The sequence below is a fragment of the Podarcis bocagei genome (assembly GCF_964188305.1).
Source record: "Podarcis bocagei genome assembly, chromosome: 3".
Lineage (NCBI taxonomy): Eukaryota > Metazoa > Chordata > Lepidosauria > Squamata > Lacertidae > Podarcis > Podarcis bocagei.
In genome coordinates, this window is record NC_138127.1 from 29,308,435 (window position 1) to 29,326,523 (window position 18,089).

At 40.4% G+C, this 18,089-nt stretch overlaps 1 protein-coding gene across 1 annotated transcript; it reads left to right on the forward strand.

Moving 5' to 3' along the window:
• Positions 1-155: 155 nt before the first annotated feature.
• Positions 156-17,925, forward strand: CASP8AP2 (caspase 8 associated protein 2). Its single transcript, XM_081186538.1, has 10 exons — positions 156-302; positions 1,938-2,018; positions 2,685-2,762; positions 3,690-3,790; positions 4,198-4,272; positions 4,730-4,845; positions 7,537-9,713; positions 10,825-14,050; positions 15,064-15,163; positions 15,945-17,925. The coding sequence occupies exons 2-10, from the start codon at positions 1,964-1,966 to the stop codon at positions 15,999-16,001; spliced, it is 5,985 nt and encodes a 1,994-aa protein (XP_081042664.1). The 5' UTR covers positions 156-302; positions 1,938-1,963; the 3' UTR covers positions 16,002-17,925.
• The last annotated feature ends 164 nt before the right edge of the window (positions 17,926-18,089 follow it).

The following is an 18,089-nucleotide window of genomic DNA, read 5'->3' on the forward strand; positions in this document are numbered from 1 at the left end:
TCCGGCGAAGAAAGCCCGCCCGGCCTGCATCCCGAAGGGGCGGGCCTTGTCGCTTCCTTTTGGCGCCAAGCGTTTCTGTGGCGGAGGTGGGAGCTGCTGACGTCGAGGCACGGCGCGCGCCCCAGCGTCTCCGGTGATTGGCCGGGCTCTTCCGGGCGCCACCTCTCCCGTTTGGCGGCGGCGAAGGTGGCGGTGTTTTGGGGTGGGGGGAGTGTTGTCAGCGAGAGAGGCAGCGACGGCCGCCGGCCGAGGGAGCGAAAGTGAGGAGGAGCAGCGGAGGCGGCACGGCGCGCGTTATTCCGGTTTGTAGAAACAAGTGGCCCGGGAATGGAGTGGGGGTGTTTTTCTCTCGTGGGGATCAAGCGGGTGGGAGAGTGGCTGCCTCACCTGCCCGGAACCCCTGCCGATCCCCGCGGCGGCATTCCCACGAGCACATCTCCCGAGTTATCTATATATTGTCTTTCCCCCGAATGGCATCGTACCCCACCCCCCACCAGCATGTAACTCTTCCCGCTCCCAATTCCCACGTCTCCCACTTTCTCGCCCCCGCTTTCTGCAAGGCTGGGGGTTTGGAGGGTGGGGCGGGGGTGCCTTTATGGCCCTCCAGACGTTGCTGGACTACAACTCAAGCCATCCTGGTTTGTGGTGACTGGGCATGTAGTCCAACAGCAGCTGGAGGTCACTGGGGTGAAAGTGGGGGCTGGGGCTGCCTTAAGGCCTGCTCAGCGCCCGAAGAGGGAAACAAATGGGTCGAAGTTCCGAAGTGGTGGACTTGGACCGCACCAGTTTAACCGGAGAGTGGTGGTGGGTCATGTTTTATATCGCCACTTAGTTCTGCTTTGGGTGGAATTTGTCTTCCCACGCCCCACCTGAGTCCAGGACTAACCTTGTAATGCTAAACTTCTCTGCTGAGGAATAATTAAATGTTGAATTCAGTGAGGCTTGCTCCCAGTTAAGTAGACTAGGGTTGTGCATAAGTGCACAAAGAACATGTGCAGAGTGCCTTGCTGTTTAGTAATGAGAAAGCACTTTTACTTATCGTGGTTAAGAGTGAAGACTGCTTTTCGTTGGAGAAGACTTGTTTGAGCAGTAGGCCCCTGTACTTTTTTATAGGAAGAATTGTATACAGTGGTTGCTCTACTCTGTCCTCTTTGGAGAACTGCTCTTCACTTGCTTTCCCCCTCCCCTCTGATTTGGTGGACAAACCATAAGCCCAGGTTCAAACATAACCCGAAGCCAAACCATGGCTTAGGCCAGAGCTTTCCAAACTTTTCATGTTGGTGACACACTTTTTAGACAGGTGTCATTTCGTGACACAGTAATTCAGTTTCACTAGCAAATCAGAGGTTAAATTAACCCATTTCCAGCCCTGGGAGCATTTTCAAGACACACTCAACAACACAGTGCAGCCGACACACTAATTTGTCCTGACACACAGTTTGGAAAGCTCTGGCTTAGGCCTAAGTAGTGTTATTGTCTACAATCTTGGTTCTGGGAAGCCACATGTTTGCTCATTCTCGTCAAGTTATGGTTAGCTTTAGCACCAGGGGCAAAACTAGGTTTTACTTCACATAGGTCAAAGACCCAATTTGGCACACACCCCATACACACTTACACACACAAGCTGGGAGCCTCAATTGTGCCCCCCCCCTAGTGGCTTCACCAGGGGCAAAAAGATCTGACTAGCCCCCCTGTAGCTACAACAATGCTTAGTGCTATGGAACTGTTTGTTGCAAAAATAAATGCTGGCAATCTCATTCACCTGTGAATATGTTCTTCCCATCCTGGTCATCATCTGTGTATGCAAGAACACTTGTGTCCAATTGTGAAAACAGAATAAAGAGATCCATCTTTCTCTAATGGATTGCCTTCTATATTAATAACCTGTATGATTTTACTTAGGCTAATCAGAATCTTTTTTTTGTTGCCAAATGCAGATGGAGAATACTAGGAAGAGAGTATAATGGCAACAGATGATGATGATGATGGGATGACGTTTTCTAATTTATTGCATGGTGGTAAGTTTTTTTGTTTGTTGGTTTTAATCAGATTATTTTTACTTAATAAATAAATAAATGTAGGGAAACTCCATACCAAGGAAGAAACCCTTGAGAAAAGTTATATATGGACCAATATATGTAGCTCCTTGTACAGCACAGTTGACTGTCATATGTTGTGGCAAGAGCTGTTGCTGGTCATCGGAAGAGATCATCAGTTTTCTTCCTGCATTGCTGAGAGACCCATCATATGGTTTTCTAAGAATCTGATCTTTGGGAGCAGAGTTGTGCAGACAAGCATCGGATGCCCTCTTAACTACAATTTTCTTCTTGTGGCTTCATAGAATAAGATGGATACCATTATTGAACAAATGATAAGGACCTAGGTATTACTGTTATGGCTATGTTTGATGCTGTATTATCTTTTTAATGTAAGAAGTTATTTCCGACACAAAAACGGCCTATTTTTGTCCCTTTTAAGTAATTTATCATTCTATAAAACCCACCGCTGAGGCTACAATTTGAAAGGGGACACTAGTGCAAGGGGAGAAGAGCTTCTTATTTCTTTCACCTCATAGTGATTTCCTACTAAGGATCCTTTCTACCGCCTTCTCTTGTATTTCACCATTACTACGTACATAGACTGGGTGAACTTACATATTATTACTTTATTCTCTTTATTTGCAGTTTCTTCTCAAGGAGTAGATGATGATGAGAGTTCAGTGGATATTTATGATGGATTAGACAGCTCTCCAGTTATTTCTGGTATGTTCATAGCTTTGTAACCAATGGCATTGCTCAGCTGAGAGTAAAGATCTCTGAAGCAGATTTATGATGGACATGGGGGGTAAGGCTTGAGCAGGAAGGATGAACCACTGAGAATTCACTGCTTCCCTTCCTGTTCCACTGACAGAAGCTTTTAGCTGAGTTGGATACAATCCATAGTTATTTGGTTATTTAATTATACTTTGGAGAATTTTGTCATAAAAGGTCCTGTATATATTCATCCTGCTGTTAGGATAGAGCATTTTTGTTTTGGGTTTGTTGCAGAAGCAATAAGTATCTTTTACACTTCAGAGTAGGAGTAGTTTGTATTGACTCTTAAGAGATGGCTTTGATATGTAATTTGAGTTAGCAGCTGCCACAAATAGCATTTTGATCTAAGTAGAATTTCTTAGGTGACAAGTGGCAACCATGGCTTATTTGGAAGGACATCAGGGAAGAGATAAAATGTGCAGAACCAGTTGCTGTATCCTGGAACATCATAACACTATACATAATTTAAAAACCTGATGGAAGTTGTGAAACTGAAACTAACTTTCACAACTTTTACATGGGAGTAAGATGTCTAGTGCGTCCAGTGCGTCCCGCCCCCGTCCCACATAGGAAACATTTTTGAAACTGAGAAAAATATTCAAAAGCAGTTTAATGTGGCATAGGGACCTGCTGTTTAGGGAAGTTTTTAATGACGGATGTGACGGATGTTTTAATGTATTTTTAATCTTTTGATGGAAGCTGCCCAGAGTGGCTGGGGAAACCCAGCCAAATGGGCGGGGTATAAATAATATAATATTGTTGCTATTGTTATTGTTATTATTATAGCTCTTTCAATCTTATCTAATGGAAGAATGGGTACAATGGAAAAGGAAAATATTCCAAGTAAAACTCTTTTTTTCTCTCTCTCTCTCTCAGTCAAACCTGCTACAAAACTGACCTCATCAATAAGTAGTTTAAACCTATTCGATGAGATCCTGATTGAAGAAGGAACAGCAAAGGAAGCTACTTACAATGATGTATGTATTTTGAATCAATGATATGTTGGTGAAATGTGATGTAGTTAGTTAGCAAGTTAGTTAGCAAGGTATATGTTTTAAATTCATCAGTTCAGCACATTTTAGCACACTATGTGCTATCAAAAGATTTTAAAATCCCCAAACACCCACTTTACTGAGAAGTCTCAATTTATTGAAAAATTCGACATGTGCATCAGGAAATCTGTGATCAGTCATGACACAGACATTTTGTAAATGCATGTTTGGATGGTTTTCCTGTTTGTGAGGGAAATTTTATTTACTATTATTTTAATGTAATGACTTTTCTTGCATATTTTAACAAAGCTCGATTATTATTATTACCCAAAGAAAATTATGCTCACTTAATACTGTCTTTAATACAAATGTGAATAATCCTGTTTCAACAGTTGCAGGCTGAACATGAGAAATGTCAGCAACAACTTCAAGAGTTGACAAGGAGGTTTCAGCAAATACAGGAACAGGTAAAGCAGCATTAAGTGGTAATTTATCCATTTTGTATCCTGTAACTGAAAGTGTTCTACAAACTCTTCATATACATCTTCCAATTTGTATTGGTTTGCTGTTTTGAAGTATTAGTTGTGAGTGTATCTGTTTTTTTAAATAAATCAAAATAAGAAAATCAGAAACAGCAACCACAATAATAATATTTTGAATTAGTGAGGCTGTGCAGGGCAGCTCTGTCCCAGTAAGGACTGTTAGTATCGTAAATGTATTTTGCTTTGATGCTTATTGAAAATAGTGCTTTTTGTATTAGGCTGCAGAACAAAGTTGGTGGGGCATTTTGAAAGTTCTTTGTGAAAGTTAACTGTGATTCATTTAAATGAGATTTTTTCCTAAACCGTTATTTCCTTCTCTCCCCCAATATATGCAGATACAAGTTCATAACGTGTATATGTCTCTGTGTTCTTTTAAAATTAGAACTCTGCTCTGCAAAATGAAAACCAGTCTCTTAAAAAGAATATTTCCGCTCTCCTAAAAACAGCTAGAGTGGAAATTAATCGCAAGGATGAAGAAATTAATAGTCTCCAGCGAAGGTATGCTTTTTTCAGGAATGTCCTCTATTGTCCAAATATTTAGAAGAAGAAACAAGACACATTTGAAACTAAAAAGTAGAAGATGTTTTCTAAAACTATCTTTTTTGTAGTTAAATTTAACATACACATAAACGTTAACTTGCTAGGTATCAGATACTCATCTTCTGGAAAAAAAAATCTGCTAAAATTTGAAGTGTTTCTTGAAAAAGGTTACCTACGTGTCCCAAAATCCAACTATTCTGGACAACAGCCATACAAGAAATATGTAAAATAACTAAGCAAGTAATAGACATCACCCCAGAATTGGCCCTACTAAACATCTTCCAAGACAACAATGCCCATTTACACCACAAAGAACTCATAACCCACCTGCTCTCAGCAGCCAGAAACACCATAACCAGACACTGGAGAGACCTGTCAGGAGTAAGCATGGACCAATGGTACCAAATAGTATGGGAAACAGCCCTACTAGAAAAAATAACTAATAAACTGAAACTGACACATACACAGCCCAACAGGACAGTGACAATAATCCACCAACAGCATACAAATCAATATGGCTAACCTGATCCAAAACACCCACCCACCTCACCCACACATGAAAACAAAGATCACCACAGCCAATCACAAGCAAACAACCACACCCTAGGCCAACCCCAACCTCTCACACCACCAAAGGAACACAAGTGAACAACACAAGCAACGCTGACACCAGACTCTACATACATTAAACATAATAGAAACACCGCCACCTGACCCCACCCCTATCCATCTTCCCCTCTCCACCCCCCCTTCCTTTCTTCTTTTTTCTTTTCTTCTCCCCCTAATGCCTCAACAAATGAAACGGATTTGTAAAAATGTTACATGAAAAAAAAATACGAGGCACTACACTTCTGTAAAACAAGAAAATCCTGAATAAAATGTTTTTTTTTTAAAAAAGAAAAAGGTTACCTACATATTCTGTTCATAGCTTCATGCTTGCTAGCATAACTAGTGCGCAAAGATGTGGAATGTTTTCATTCTGTCCGGTATTTGGCCAGGGATGGTACTAAGGTCTTGTGGTTCAATTGGGTGTTCATTTCAGTGGGGATCAGGGGAAGTGTATTTTGTTTTTAAGCTGACTACCGTGGATGAGGGACGCGGGTGGCGCTGTGGTCTAAGACACTGAGCCTAGGGCTTGCCGATCAAAAGTTTGGCGGTTCGAATCCCCGCAACGGGGTGAGCTCCCGTTGCTCGGTCCCAGCTCCTGCCAACCTAGCAGTTGGAAAGCACGTCAAGTGCAAGTAGATAAATAGGCACCTCTCCGGCAGGAAGGTAAATGGCATTTCCGTGCGCTGCTCTGGTTTTGCCAGAAGCGGCTTAGTCATGCTGGCCACATGACCCAGAAAAACTGTCTATGGACAAACGCCGGCTCCCTCGGCCAGTAAAGCGAGATGAGCGCCGCAACCCGAGAGTTGTTCATGACTGGACTTAACTGTCAGGGGTCCTTTACCTTTACCTTTTTAATGTGGATGAACACTTTTAATGTGTTGTACTGTTTTGAGGTATCTGCATTGGCATGTACTTATCAGTAGGAAGTTGCTTTGAGACTTGTTTCTTTTTTAAGGAAGCTGTGAGCAAATTAAATGATGTTCAGTTCTCATTCTATCTTAATTTTAAAAGCTGAAAGGACCAGACTGGCTTCAACAAAGCCCCAAGCCATCAACATTTGTAAACAAATTGTTGCAACTGAAGCATATCATTTTCATCTCATGGCAGCCACATTGGCACCAGGCAAGGATCCCTGGGAACAGCATTCCTGAAACGGGGCTGCCCTGTGTAAAGCATGTGCTGGGTGATTGCGACCAGGTTAACTAGAGAGGCTATGAGTTAAGGCTCTCTTTTTCTGCCTATTTTGGTTCTGGTATGTTACTATATTAGGAAGTGGGGGGGGGGAACATGAAATGGGGATTGTCATTTTAAAAGGGAACGACAGCTCATTAGAAGAACTCTCAACTGATTTGGACAAATCCTATGGGACCCTGACTCTCAAAATTACTGGGAGAAAAGCAACAATGCAAGCAGGGTTTGTGCAGGTTCTGTTGCTATGCCTGCTGAGGGAAGGGTGCTTAAACCTGATTATATGTTTGTTAGACATGGACTGCTAAATTATTGCCTTGGGCACGATTCTTCAATTAGTGAGTGAACTTTTAAGCAAGAGTATTTTAACAGTAAGAAATGTGTGTTGCTCTCCCAAAGAGTTAGCGGTCTGCTGTCAGTGTAAGCAGAGATGCAACGTTGCCCCCTACCTTTCTTGATTCTAGCCTGCTGAGAGCAGCAGAGTGAAATGTGTGTGGTGAGAATATTCCTAAAGTGTGTGGTTGAGGACATGCTTTGAACAGGCTTTATAGCACCAATGATAATTTCAACAGTGTTATCCTTTCTGTTTGTTTGTATAAATCCTAAATAGAAGGTCCCCATCCAAACTGGTTAATCTTAACTATGCTTTGTTGATACAAGCCAACTTCATAAAGAATGCCATTGTGTGGACCTTTTCTTCCTTTAAAAGTAAAAGGAAGATTAAATATTTATTTAACACTTTTAAAGGCTTATTCTCACCACGGCATTTAGATTTTAGTAGAATTTGGAGTTTGCTTAAATCTCAAATAACTTTTGAAATGTAGTATAGTAATACAATCTCTTTCTAAACAGGTTAACAGAATTTCAAGTTCATCCTAATACCTATGGTAGAACATACTTCCCAGCATCAACTAATAATGCAAGAAACTTAGAGGGATCAAAACTGAAAAATAAATTCAGAGATTTAGTTCCAGAGAACAATTCAAGAACTGATTCTAGAACTACCCAAGCCCTGCCTAAGGACAAACCTTGGGGTACAGAAAACAAGAAATTGCCTCCAGAAAAAGGAGACACTCTGTACATATCTCAGTCTCATCCTGAACAGCTTTGCAGCGATGGTACTCATGTAAGGCTTGCAAGTGTTGACAGCTCTTATGACAAAGAAAAAGGAAAAAAAGAAACGAAACATAATGAGCATCATGGCAGTGAGAATAACTACAGATACAAAGCAAAAGCACACCAAAATCTAGGCAGCACACTAGAGGGAAAGTTGGATTCTCATGGAAGGTTGGAAGTTAATCCAGACAAAACAGAAAAAAATGGACTATGGAAAGATAAAAAGGACTTGAAGCTCAAAAGCAGCCCACATACAGAAAAAAGAACTGGTAAGGTCCCTTCTGCTAGGGAGAAACAACCAACCCCTAAAGATACATCACTGTCAAAACTAGAACACTCCAGCAGTGACAGGAGTGAAAAGTCACAAAACAAAAATCAGAAGGACCTGAAACTGAGAAACAAAGAGGAAATCAACAACGGACAAAAAAACAGGCAATCTGACAGCTATCTAGAACAACAAAGAACTGGCAAGGTTAGTAGTCCCCCTGAATGGAATAAAATTGCCAGAAGCCCTAAAAAAATAAGCAAAAGCTATGTGGAAGATAGAAAAAGAAAACATAGTGATTGCAGGAGGAACAAAGAAGCAAGCGGTCCTGTGCCCTGTGGAGGGAAACCTTCACCACCACCTCCTCCTGTTTTAAACAAAGAGCCGAAACATGGCCACCCTAAAGAGGATAGCAGTAAAAGTGAATCTGAACACACACGTTCAAAATCGGGCAGACATAGAACTGAAGAGAAAAGGAAAAATGAGAGAGATGATTCTAATGAGGCCAGGACTTCTCAAAATGAAAAAAGAGACTCAAAGGAACCACCCCTCCAAACAGGAAAAGGAGCCATGAAAATTAAAGATAGTGCAAAAAGGGAGAAAAAGAAGTCCTTTCAATCAGTAGAGACTGCCAAGGTAGTTGAAGGCTTGGAGGAGCAGGTGCCTATAAAAGTTAGAAGGGAAGAGGAGCAGTCAAAAAGCAAAGACTTAAAACTGAGCTTTATGCAGACACTAAATTTAACCCTTTCTCCTGCTAAGAAACAAACAGACAAATGCAAAGCAGTGGCAAAGTCTACCAATAAATGTGGTACAGAAATTCCAGGTCAGGAAGTCATGTTGGTACCAGCTGAGGCTATTGGTGCTAATGCCATTAAGCAAACCCAAACACCGCTATCACCCATCTGTGACAACCCTGTTCAGACCAAATCGGAACAAGTAATGCCTCTTTCTGAGGTCAAAATGAAGGTGGGAAATGAGGGGCTGCCAAAAACTCTAAACACAAAGCCTTTGAAGACAACCTCAGACCCACAAGATATAGCAGCGCAGTGGGCGCCGGAAGATATGAAGCTCCTGACTGAGGCAAAAACTGGGATGGGAGAAGCTGGTGGAGTTGATAAGATGCATGTGGCTTCTGGTTTAGAAAGCCCCTTGGATCAAGACACACTTCCCGATAACTCTTTCAATGATGTGGAGACTATAAGTTCTGTGGATTTTGATTCTTTTAGTGTAATAGATGAGATCAGTGGGACAGATTCAGACTCACTGATGGACGAGAAGGAGTCCAGTAATTGGACAGGTGAAAATGTCTTGGAGGGTCCTGAAAAAGAGAACAAGCCTATGCCTCATAAAGCTACTGTGGAAGAAGGCAAAATACTGAGTGGTGGTCACTTGGAGCCAAGCTTTCCTGACCGTAACCATGAAAACCACTTGGAAACATTATACAATGAAGGGTTAAAACCTACATCTCCAGCAAGAGAAATAAGCACAGTTTCTGTTGATGATGATAACTCTATTCTGAGCATTGATCTCAATCATATGAGGAATATTCCAAAAGCAATCAGCCCACTTAATAGTCCAATGCGACCTTTTGCTAAAGTACCCCGAATGGAAAGCCCTTACAAAGGACCTGTGAAAAGCTATAATACAGGTATATGTTTAATATGCTCTGCCTGTTACATGATTTTTATTTGAATAAGGAACACATTAAGCATTCACACGTATACCGATGCTAAACATAACTGAGTTGCAATTAAGTTCCGTTTGTTTTCAGTAGAACTTACTGCACTGCTTGTAGGCAAGTGTGCTTCATCTGCACAGTGCAATCCTGTACATATCTTCCCCATTGAGTTCAGTGGAGCTTTCTCTTTAGTAAGTGTTCTTAGTGTGTTGAAATTTACGACTGTGATCCCATACACACTTGAATGGGAGTACTAAATGCAACTTCTGAGCAATACACCAGATCATACTGCACAGCTGCAATTCACAGGCATTTTTTCTCAAGTTAGGAAACGAAGCTGCCCATCTAGTTCAGTATTGTCCACGTTGAGTGGCCGTGGCTTTACAAGATTTCAGACAAGAGTCTCTTCCAGCCTTACCTAGAGATGCCAGGGATTGAACTTCAGACCTTCTGTGTTCAAAGCAAATATTCTGATACTGGGCTACTGACTGTCCTGTTTAAACTCAGTGGGGAGTAAGATTTAGCTTTCAGTCTGCTAGCTCTGAGGTAGATATTTATTCAAACTGATTACATAGGAGGAAACTGTTTAAGGCAGTAGTGGCTAATCCATGACCCTCTGATGCTGCTGGACTACAGCTTCCATCAACCCTGGGGAGTTGGGGTCCAACAGCATCTAAAGGGTTTCCCCACTCTTGAAAATTAGAATTGCAAGCCACGTTAAGCTACAGAGTGTAACTCACATTCTGGCAGAACTCTGCACAGTTTCTTATCCACTAGTTTTGGAGGCAGTAATTATTAAAAGTGCATTTGGGCTTAATCTTGCAATTTCAAGATAAGTTGCCATGGAACTTGATATATAAAAACTGTTTCCATGCTGACTTTTTTTTTTTTAATCTAGCTCTTCTTCCAAAAGCTGCCTGTCCTCTGCTAAAATGCAACGCTTAGAGCTACTGGCACTTCTAAACAATTATGTTCACTGTTCTAAACTAAAATTGACTATTAGATTATACTGTCGTTGGAATTTGTTTTGAGACTTGCTACTTTGGGCTGCTTAATTAACAAATTGTTTCATTATTTCTAGATTTTGTTCCAGAAAATGCAGTTGTCTATCCTGGAAGGAGCCAGTCCAGCGAACTGAACAAGGAAAACCAAAAGCCTCTTTGCTCAGGTCATCAAATCTTAGAGGCGTCTCAGCTAAGCATGTCCTCAGATGAATTAGAAGAAGGTGAAATTGTAAGTGACAATGATGAGCCTAAAATAGAAGCCAACTCTGAAAATAGTAAGAAAACAAGAAGAAAAGCATCTCCAGATAGATCTAATTTGACCAAGAGTACTTGCAACCACAAGGTCAGGACAACATCTTCCAGAGAAGATACAGGAAAATTGTCTTCTGGGGGAAAAAATAAAGAAAATCCCAAAGGTGGAACTATAATTCGCTCCAATGAAGTAAAGAAAATTAAAACTGTGAGCATTGACAGTCTTGAAAAAATAGTTCAAATTATTGTACCTTCTACAGTGCATGAGTTCATGCAGATGCTGAAAGCTATAAGAAAGCAAGTACGGAAAAGCTACATGAAGTTTAAGATACAATTTCCAGTACAGCATTTTCATAGGATCATAGATTCAGCTATTTTGAACTTTACATCTCTGGTAAAATACCTTGACTTCTCTAAAATGTCTAAATCTAGTGAGGCTTTAAAGCTGAACCTCTGTGAAGTTATAGAATATAAACTTAATCGGATCAAAGAGAATAGTGCAATACAGTATCTCTTTGAACAGCAGCAATCCGATATGAAGAAAAAGTTGTGGAAACTTGTGGACGAGCAGCTTGACTACTTATTTGATAAAATAAAAAAAATTATTCTAAAGCTGTGTACCTTGGTAAGCTTTGGAAATGAAAGTGATGAAGGTAAGCTTGATAAAAGAAAGAAAGAAAGCCCCAAATGCCTTGTAAATCATAAAAATAAAATTGACAGACAGAAATCAAAGAAACCAGCCTTAAATGCTAGAATGCAAAAGCCTGAAGAATGTGCCCCATCAAAACCAGTAGCAGGTAACCAGCTATTGAAGCGAGGTCACCATAACACAAATAAAATGAGCACACAGAAAAATGTGACTGCAAAATGTAGAAGTTCCCATACTGTTAACCCAAAACATTCTCGGACTGAAGCTGAACCTTTCAAGGAAAGCTCCATGTCAGACACTTCTTTGAACAGTGGAAAAAATGAAAATGAAAGATTGCATATGATTGGAGACTCTCACAAGTCTGATATTAGCTGTGGACCTCTCACAGAACAGCAGATGTCTGGCCTGACATTCAACCTGGTGAATGACGCTCAAATGGGTGAAATGTTCAAAAGTTTGTTACAAGGCTCTGACCTTTCAGAAAAAAATGGTGACTTTATCAGTGACAATCAATGGGAGTTCAGGACACCAGAAAAACACACCCCAGATGGCCAGAACTGTGTGACTGAGCCTCCATATGAGACCGAAGAGCAGATTCCAAGAGAGACTGGAGTTGAGTCGAGAGTACTAGATGGAATTAAATGGCCTATAGTTTCACCTGAAAGAGATTCAGCTTTTTTAGCTAGACTGCAGATGCCAATTGATCCAGATATTCTTGATGAAAGCTGTATGTTTGAAATTCCTACTAGTCCTGCTTTGAAGAAAGGTGAGGAGTGCATTTCAGAGAAACCAAAATCACTTGTCTCTTCTATTCTTCTGGAAGACCTAGCTGTGTCGTTGACTATTCCCTCCCCTTTGAAGTCAGATGCTCATCTTAGCTTCCTGAAACCTGACATGTATGGCTCAGTTCCTGAGGATGTTCTGAGCGCACACTTCAGTGAAGATGCCCATCTTGAAGAGGAGGATGCTTCTGAACAGGACATCCATTTGGCTTTGGAATCTGATAATTCAAGCAGCAAATCAAGCTGTTCTTCATCATGGGCAAGTATACCTCCTGCTCCTGGATTTCAGTATTGCCCAAGCCTTCCAATGCAGGCAGTAATAATGGAGAAATCAAATGACCACTTTATTGTTAAAATAAGGCGTGCAGCACCATCTACCTCACCAGTCCTTGAACAGCCTACTCTAGCAAATGAACCACTGACCTCTTCTAGTGGGGCAGGAAACAAGGAAATTGTGTTGGAAGAAAAATTAGATACTTTGGACCTCAAAAGCATTCCTTTGGAAGATACAGCAACATCTAAGGAAAATTTAAAGATTATTGACTCTGAGGGTAAGCTGAATGATGTTGGAGAGAGACAAGTTACTCATTTGCTGGGGTCTGAGAAGGAGCCACCTCTGTGCCTTGCAAACGATCAGGTTCCTCATCTTTCTGAACCCCAACAGGAACCTCATTCTGATGCCCCGAATGAGGCACTTGAATCTGTAGATGACCTGTTCAGGAATGCCAGAGAAGAACAACCTTGCAATCTTGCAGCGTCTGAATTGCTTCAGGAGCGATATACTAATGCCAGTCAAACTCAAGGCCCGGATTTACTTGGGCCCCATCAGGTGTTGCATAGTGGTGCTGGCCTGGAAGAAGCCACTGATTTGCAAGAGCCCCCTAAAGAACCAGGGAGAACTTTAGAATCCTTGATTAAAACTAGCCAGCATGAGGACACACCTGAAGTGTTTACACTACCTCAGGCACACACCATGAAAGTCTTTCAAAAAAGAGATGCATCTTGTGGTGAATTAGAACATTCTCCAATTAGCTGTGCAGCAGTTTCCCTTGTAGAAAAGTTGTCTTCTGAGACCCATTTTGATATATGTGTAGACTTGACTGATGAGACTCCCATAGAAAATGAAGTTGATTCATGGGATCTTACAGTGGAACGTGCTTCAAATGCTAGAATAGAAGGCTTATGTGGAGACAAAAAGGAGGAGAAGACAGCGAAACAACATGTAGCAGATGATCATCCAAAGCATGATGTTGAAGCAGTTATAAATTTGACAGAGCTTCTGCCTGACAAGTGTACAGCAGATGAGAATCTTGAAACAGGTACTACTCTAAATACTGGTGGCCTGGGATGTGAAACAAAAGAAAGGAAAAAAAGAAAAAAAGAGACAGAAGATACATCCAACGCAAAGAGACAAAGAAAGGACAGTAGTGAATTGGCTTGTAAAAAAAACAGCAAAAGGTCTAAAGAGATTACTCCAGTGACCACAGACACATCCAGTAATAAAACTGCATCAGTCGGAGACAAAGATTCTTTACCATCAACATCCTCCCTGACACCATCAAGTCTGTGTGCCAAAAACATCATTAAGAAAAAAGGGGAAGTTGTGATTTCTTGGACAAGGTAAGAATACAAAAGAAAAACCAAAAACTGAATCAATGGGATGAATAAGGGAGGTCTGGAAGTGTAGTTTAACAGTTGGAGATAGAGTGATACATTTCTGCATTCTGTGGCCTGGACATTATTACCATAGCAAACTTTTTTTCTTGGTTGTACGTTCAGCTTTGTTGACCTGTCTCTTGAATCAGGAAAGGCAAATATGTAGTCTTATTTTTACATTGCAGTTGAAACTAGGTTTTCTGAACTGGAAGGTAGGGACAGTAAATTGATGGAGAGAGGGAAACTTGGAAGCCCAAGTGAGCACCTGGTGGGTTGAATTGTGGCCTCTTGTCTTGACAGGGTTCATTGTATTGTGTATACTTCCTTTGCGGAAAATATCTGCATTTAGCAGTAAATCATGAAGCCTAATATAGTCCCAAATGGAAATCTTTGCTTTATTTCCATTTGCTTCATTGAGCAACGCTGCAAAGTAATTAGAAACTATAAGCTTTTACTTTGTTTTACAAATATTTTTTCATATCCGAATGAAACCCAAGGACAACCATTCAATCTGTTTTGGGTTTTTTGGTGTGTTTTTGTTTTCTGGGTTTTTTTGAGAGAGAAAACCTGACCTAAAAGCCATTCAACAGAGTTTTTAATGTCTGATGTTTTCGCTGTATTCTGTTACATTTTGTTAGAAGCTGCCCCAAGTGGCTGGGCCAAGCCAGTCAGATAGGCAGGGGAAAAGTAATAAATTATTATTATTGTTGTTGTTGTTAATTATTATTATAAAGTGATCATCATTGTTCCGAAGAAGCTTCAGAATGGTGTGAACATAATGGGTATCATTTAGTTTATAAGGGAGGGTTTGGGCAATTGCTATTAGCCTTCAGAATTCTGTTTGTCTTCATTAACAGACTTTTAAGTTTTAAAAACTTATTTCGAGTTACAACATTGCTGTGTGAAGTGTTGACATAGATAGACTTAGTTCAAAACAGTGTTCAGATGTTGAAGTTACCCTTGTATGTTTATTATAGAAATGATGACCGGGAGATTCTATTGGAATGTCAGAAGAAAGGACCTTCAGGAAAAACATTTGCTTCTGTTGCTGTCAGGTTAAACAAAAGTCCAGCTCAGGTACGTATTTTGGTAAGCAATTGTGTTTGAACCTCCCTCGCACACAAGTGTAACTGTGTTTCTGTCTGGTTGAGCAGTGCATATCTTCAGAAATATAACCCCATGACACTCTACTGAATTCATTAACATTTCTTAGGAGAAAAAATGTATCAGAAAAGATGTGTCAAAATTCAGATTGTTCTACAGAACAGAAATGATTGGTAGAAAGGAAGCTAATTTTTAAAATATATTTATATGAAAAGTAGTATTACATCCATATAGGCTTTACATGTAATTTTATTTGATCTTATATAACCCTTTGGGTATATACCATGCCATAAAAGATATACATAAATTCTGAAGTGGGGGCGGGGACTTGTTTATTCTGAGGTGGCAGTCTGACTAATGATGCTGCATGTGGATATGCAATATTCATACACAAGACAGGAATCAATAGATTTATACCTCTGGTGCCTTTAAACTGTGGAAATCCTTTTTTATGAAAGCCTACATAACCCACTTTAGTCTGTTCAAGATGAGGGAATGTTCACATCTACATATACTGAGGCCATTCAATGCATAATGTTGCTTCTCCATATTGGCAAGGGTGTCCTACCTGAAGTATGCACGTGAGCTGAGCAATCCCTGAAAAGGCTGGCAGCATTTCCATGATTGTAGTTGCACTTTTCAGTAATCAGAACTGGTGGGATCACTTGGTTCATATCTGCACATGTGTGAGGGGAAAAAAGCATACTTTATTTTTAGGGAAATGACTTCTAGACTCTTTGCTTTCTCTCCACAGGTTGAAGAAAGATTCAAGCAGTTGCTGAAACTATTCAAGATGTCAAACTGCAGCTAGTGGCTATACTATTGCTACTAAGAATGGACTGCTATGAGTTTATGTGCACTGTGTGCATGTGTGTGTGTGTGTGTGTGTGTGTGTGTGTGAGAGAGAGAGAGAGAGAGAGAGAGAGAGAGAGAGAGAGAGAGAGAAATGGGACATGTAATCAAAGTCAGAATAACTGTTTGTTGCTTATCCTTTAGGTAGACTTAAAATGCACCTTTTATGCCCACAGATTTCATAATAATGCCCTGCGTTCTCATTTTTTTTTTTGAAGGTATCAAACAGATCTGTTGGACCTGTTAGTGTCCTTGAGCAGCCTTGCATATTACAGAGCACAGAGGAAACAGGAAGTGCATACAACCTGTCTTTCCTGTTACCTGAATTGCCTAGAGTGAAACTTCATATCTCTCCTTAGAAGTTCCATTTGGGATTATAAAGAACGGTTAGGGGAAGTTGAAGTGCAAGACACTATAGTACTTCTCGTTCCTCTGCATTCCACTGTGTCTGAAGCCATTATTTTGTTAAAACTTCGAGGACAGCAGATGATCAATTCCTAGCACATGGGAAGTTGAATTCTTTGAGCTGAAACACCTCATGCTATTGATTTAAAAACAGACGGAGAACCTGTTGCCTTACAGAAGTTGTTGGATTCCCAACTTCCATCAGCCCTTACCATCCTGGTCAATAGTCAGGATGATGGGCATTGTAGTCCAACAATATCTGGAGGGCCATAGATTCCCCACCCTGATTTAGAATGTCACAGAGAAATGTTGACCACTAGAAAACACAAGAGGGTTGGTTGTTAAACAACAGCCTCCTCTTTTCTCTCAGTTTTCAGAAAGCACAGATTGTGAAATTTTGCAGTATATTACCCAATGGCATTTGTTCAAAGATGTACTGTACATACAGTCCTTATTATAGATCATACAAAGTTAGCATATTTTGGCAGGAATACATCAGTATCTGCAAGTGTTTCCTCAGATGAGCCAACACAATGGCAGCATTAGACATAATGCTAAACCACTAAACCATGAAATATGGCTTGTTTAACCATACTGTGCACACAACTCAAGCTTTCCTGCTTCGCTCTTCCATTAGTTCACCTGGGAAACAAACCACAGAGCTCCTGGCTTAGCATTATGTCCCAACCAGTGCTTGTGGTTTTCCCATCACAATAAACCATAGTCTGAAGCCAAAGTTTCTTTTTGCCTTCCCAGTCATGGTTTGGAGAAAAGAAACCAGGTGCTGCTAAGCCAGCCACTCTGTTGTTTGTTCACCAGTTTTATTAATGGGCAATGAGTGTGATTAGAGAAGCCATAATTTGTGGCTTAGCATTGCAGCCAAGCAGAACAATTATTTGGAACCTGTATGCACAATTATTTGTATTTAAAAAGCCAACTTTTGCAATTAAACTACAATTGCCATTTCGTGCTAGCTTAAAAGTATTGCTTCCCTTTACAACATACTTTCAACATTTTATGAACTAAGTGTAGAATCCGAATATGTAAATTCAAAGGTCCTTAAATTAGGAGGTTCAAAATTTTAATTGCAGGTAATCCAGAGAAATTGATAGACACCTCTGCCCTAATAAGTCCTAACCTTTAGAGAAGTGAGGGTTTTGTTTTGGCAGCTATTTCTGTTGAAAATGTGCACAGCAGGAAAAGCCCTAAGTAGCTCCTCAGCCTTTTATTTCAGAAAGGAAACAATATAAAAAGGTGAAAACTCATATCTTTCTTACTGCCGTTCTGATCTGGATATGTGTGTTTGTGTGTGTAAATAGTAGAGTTTAAATGAGACACTTCTGTAAATACCTGTACAGATTCTCTAATGTGTAAAATATTGTTCTTTACCTGAACATTTTTGATTACATAAAACAAGTTTTATTTTGTATCTACTAAATACTGCACACCGTTAAAACAAACCACAAACTTTGTAAAATGAATGCACTTAATATTCATTAAACATTGACTTGAAGTGTTTTTTATAACACGTGTGGCTGTATTTCCCCCCCCCCTTTTTTTCAGTACAGGGTATGATACCTTATATTACATAAAGGGTAACATATGTCATAATATTCCAGTGCCAAGCCCATCACTTGTACTA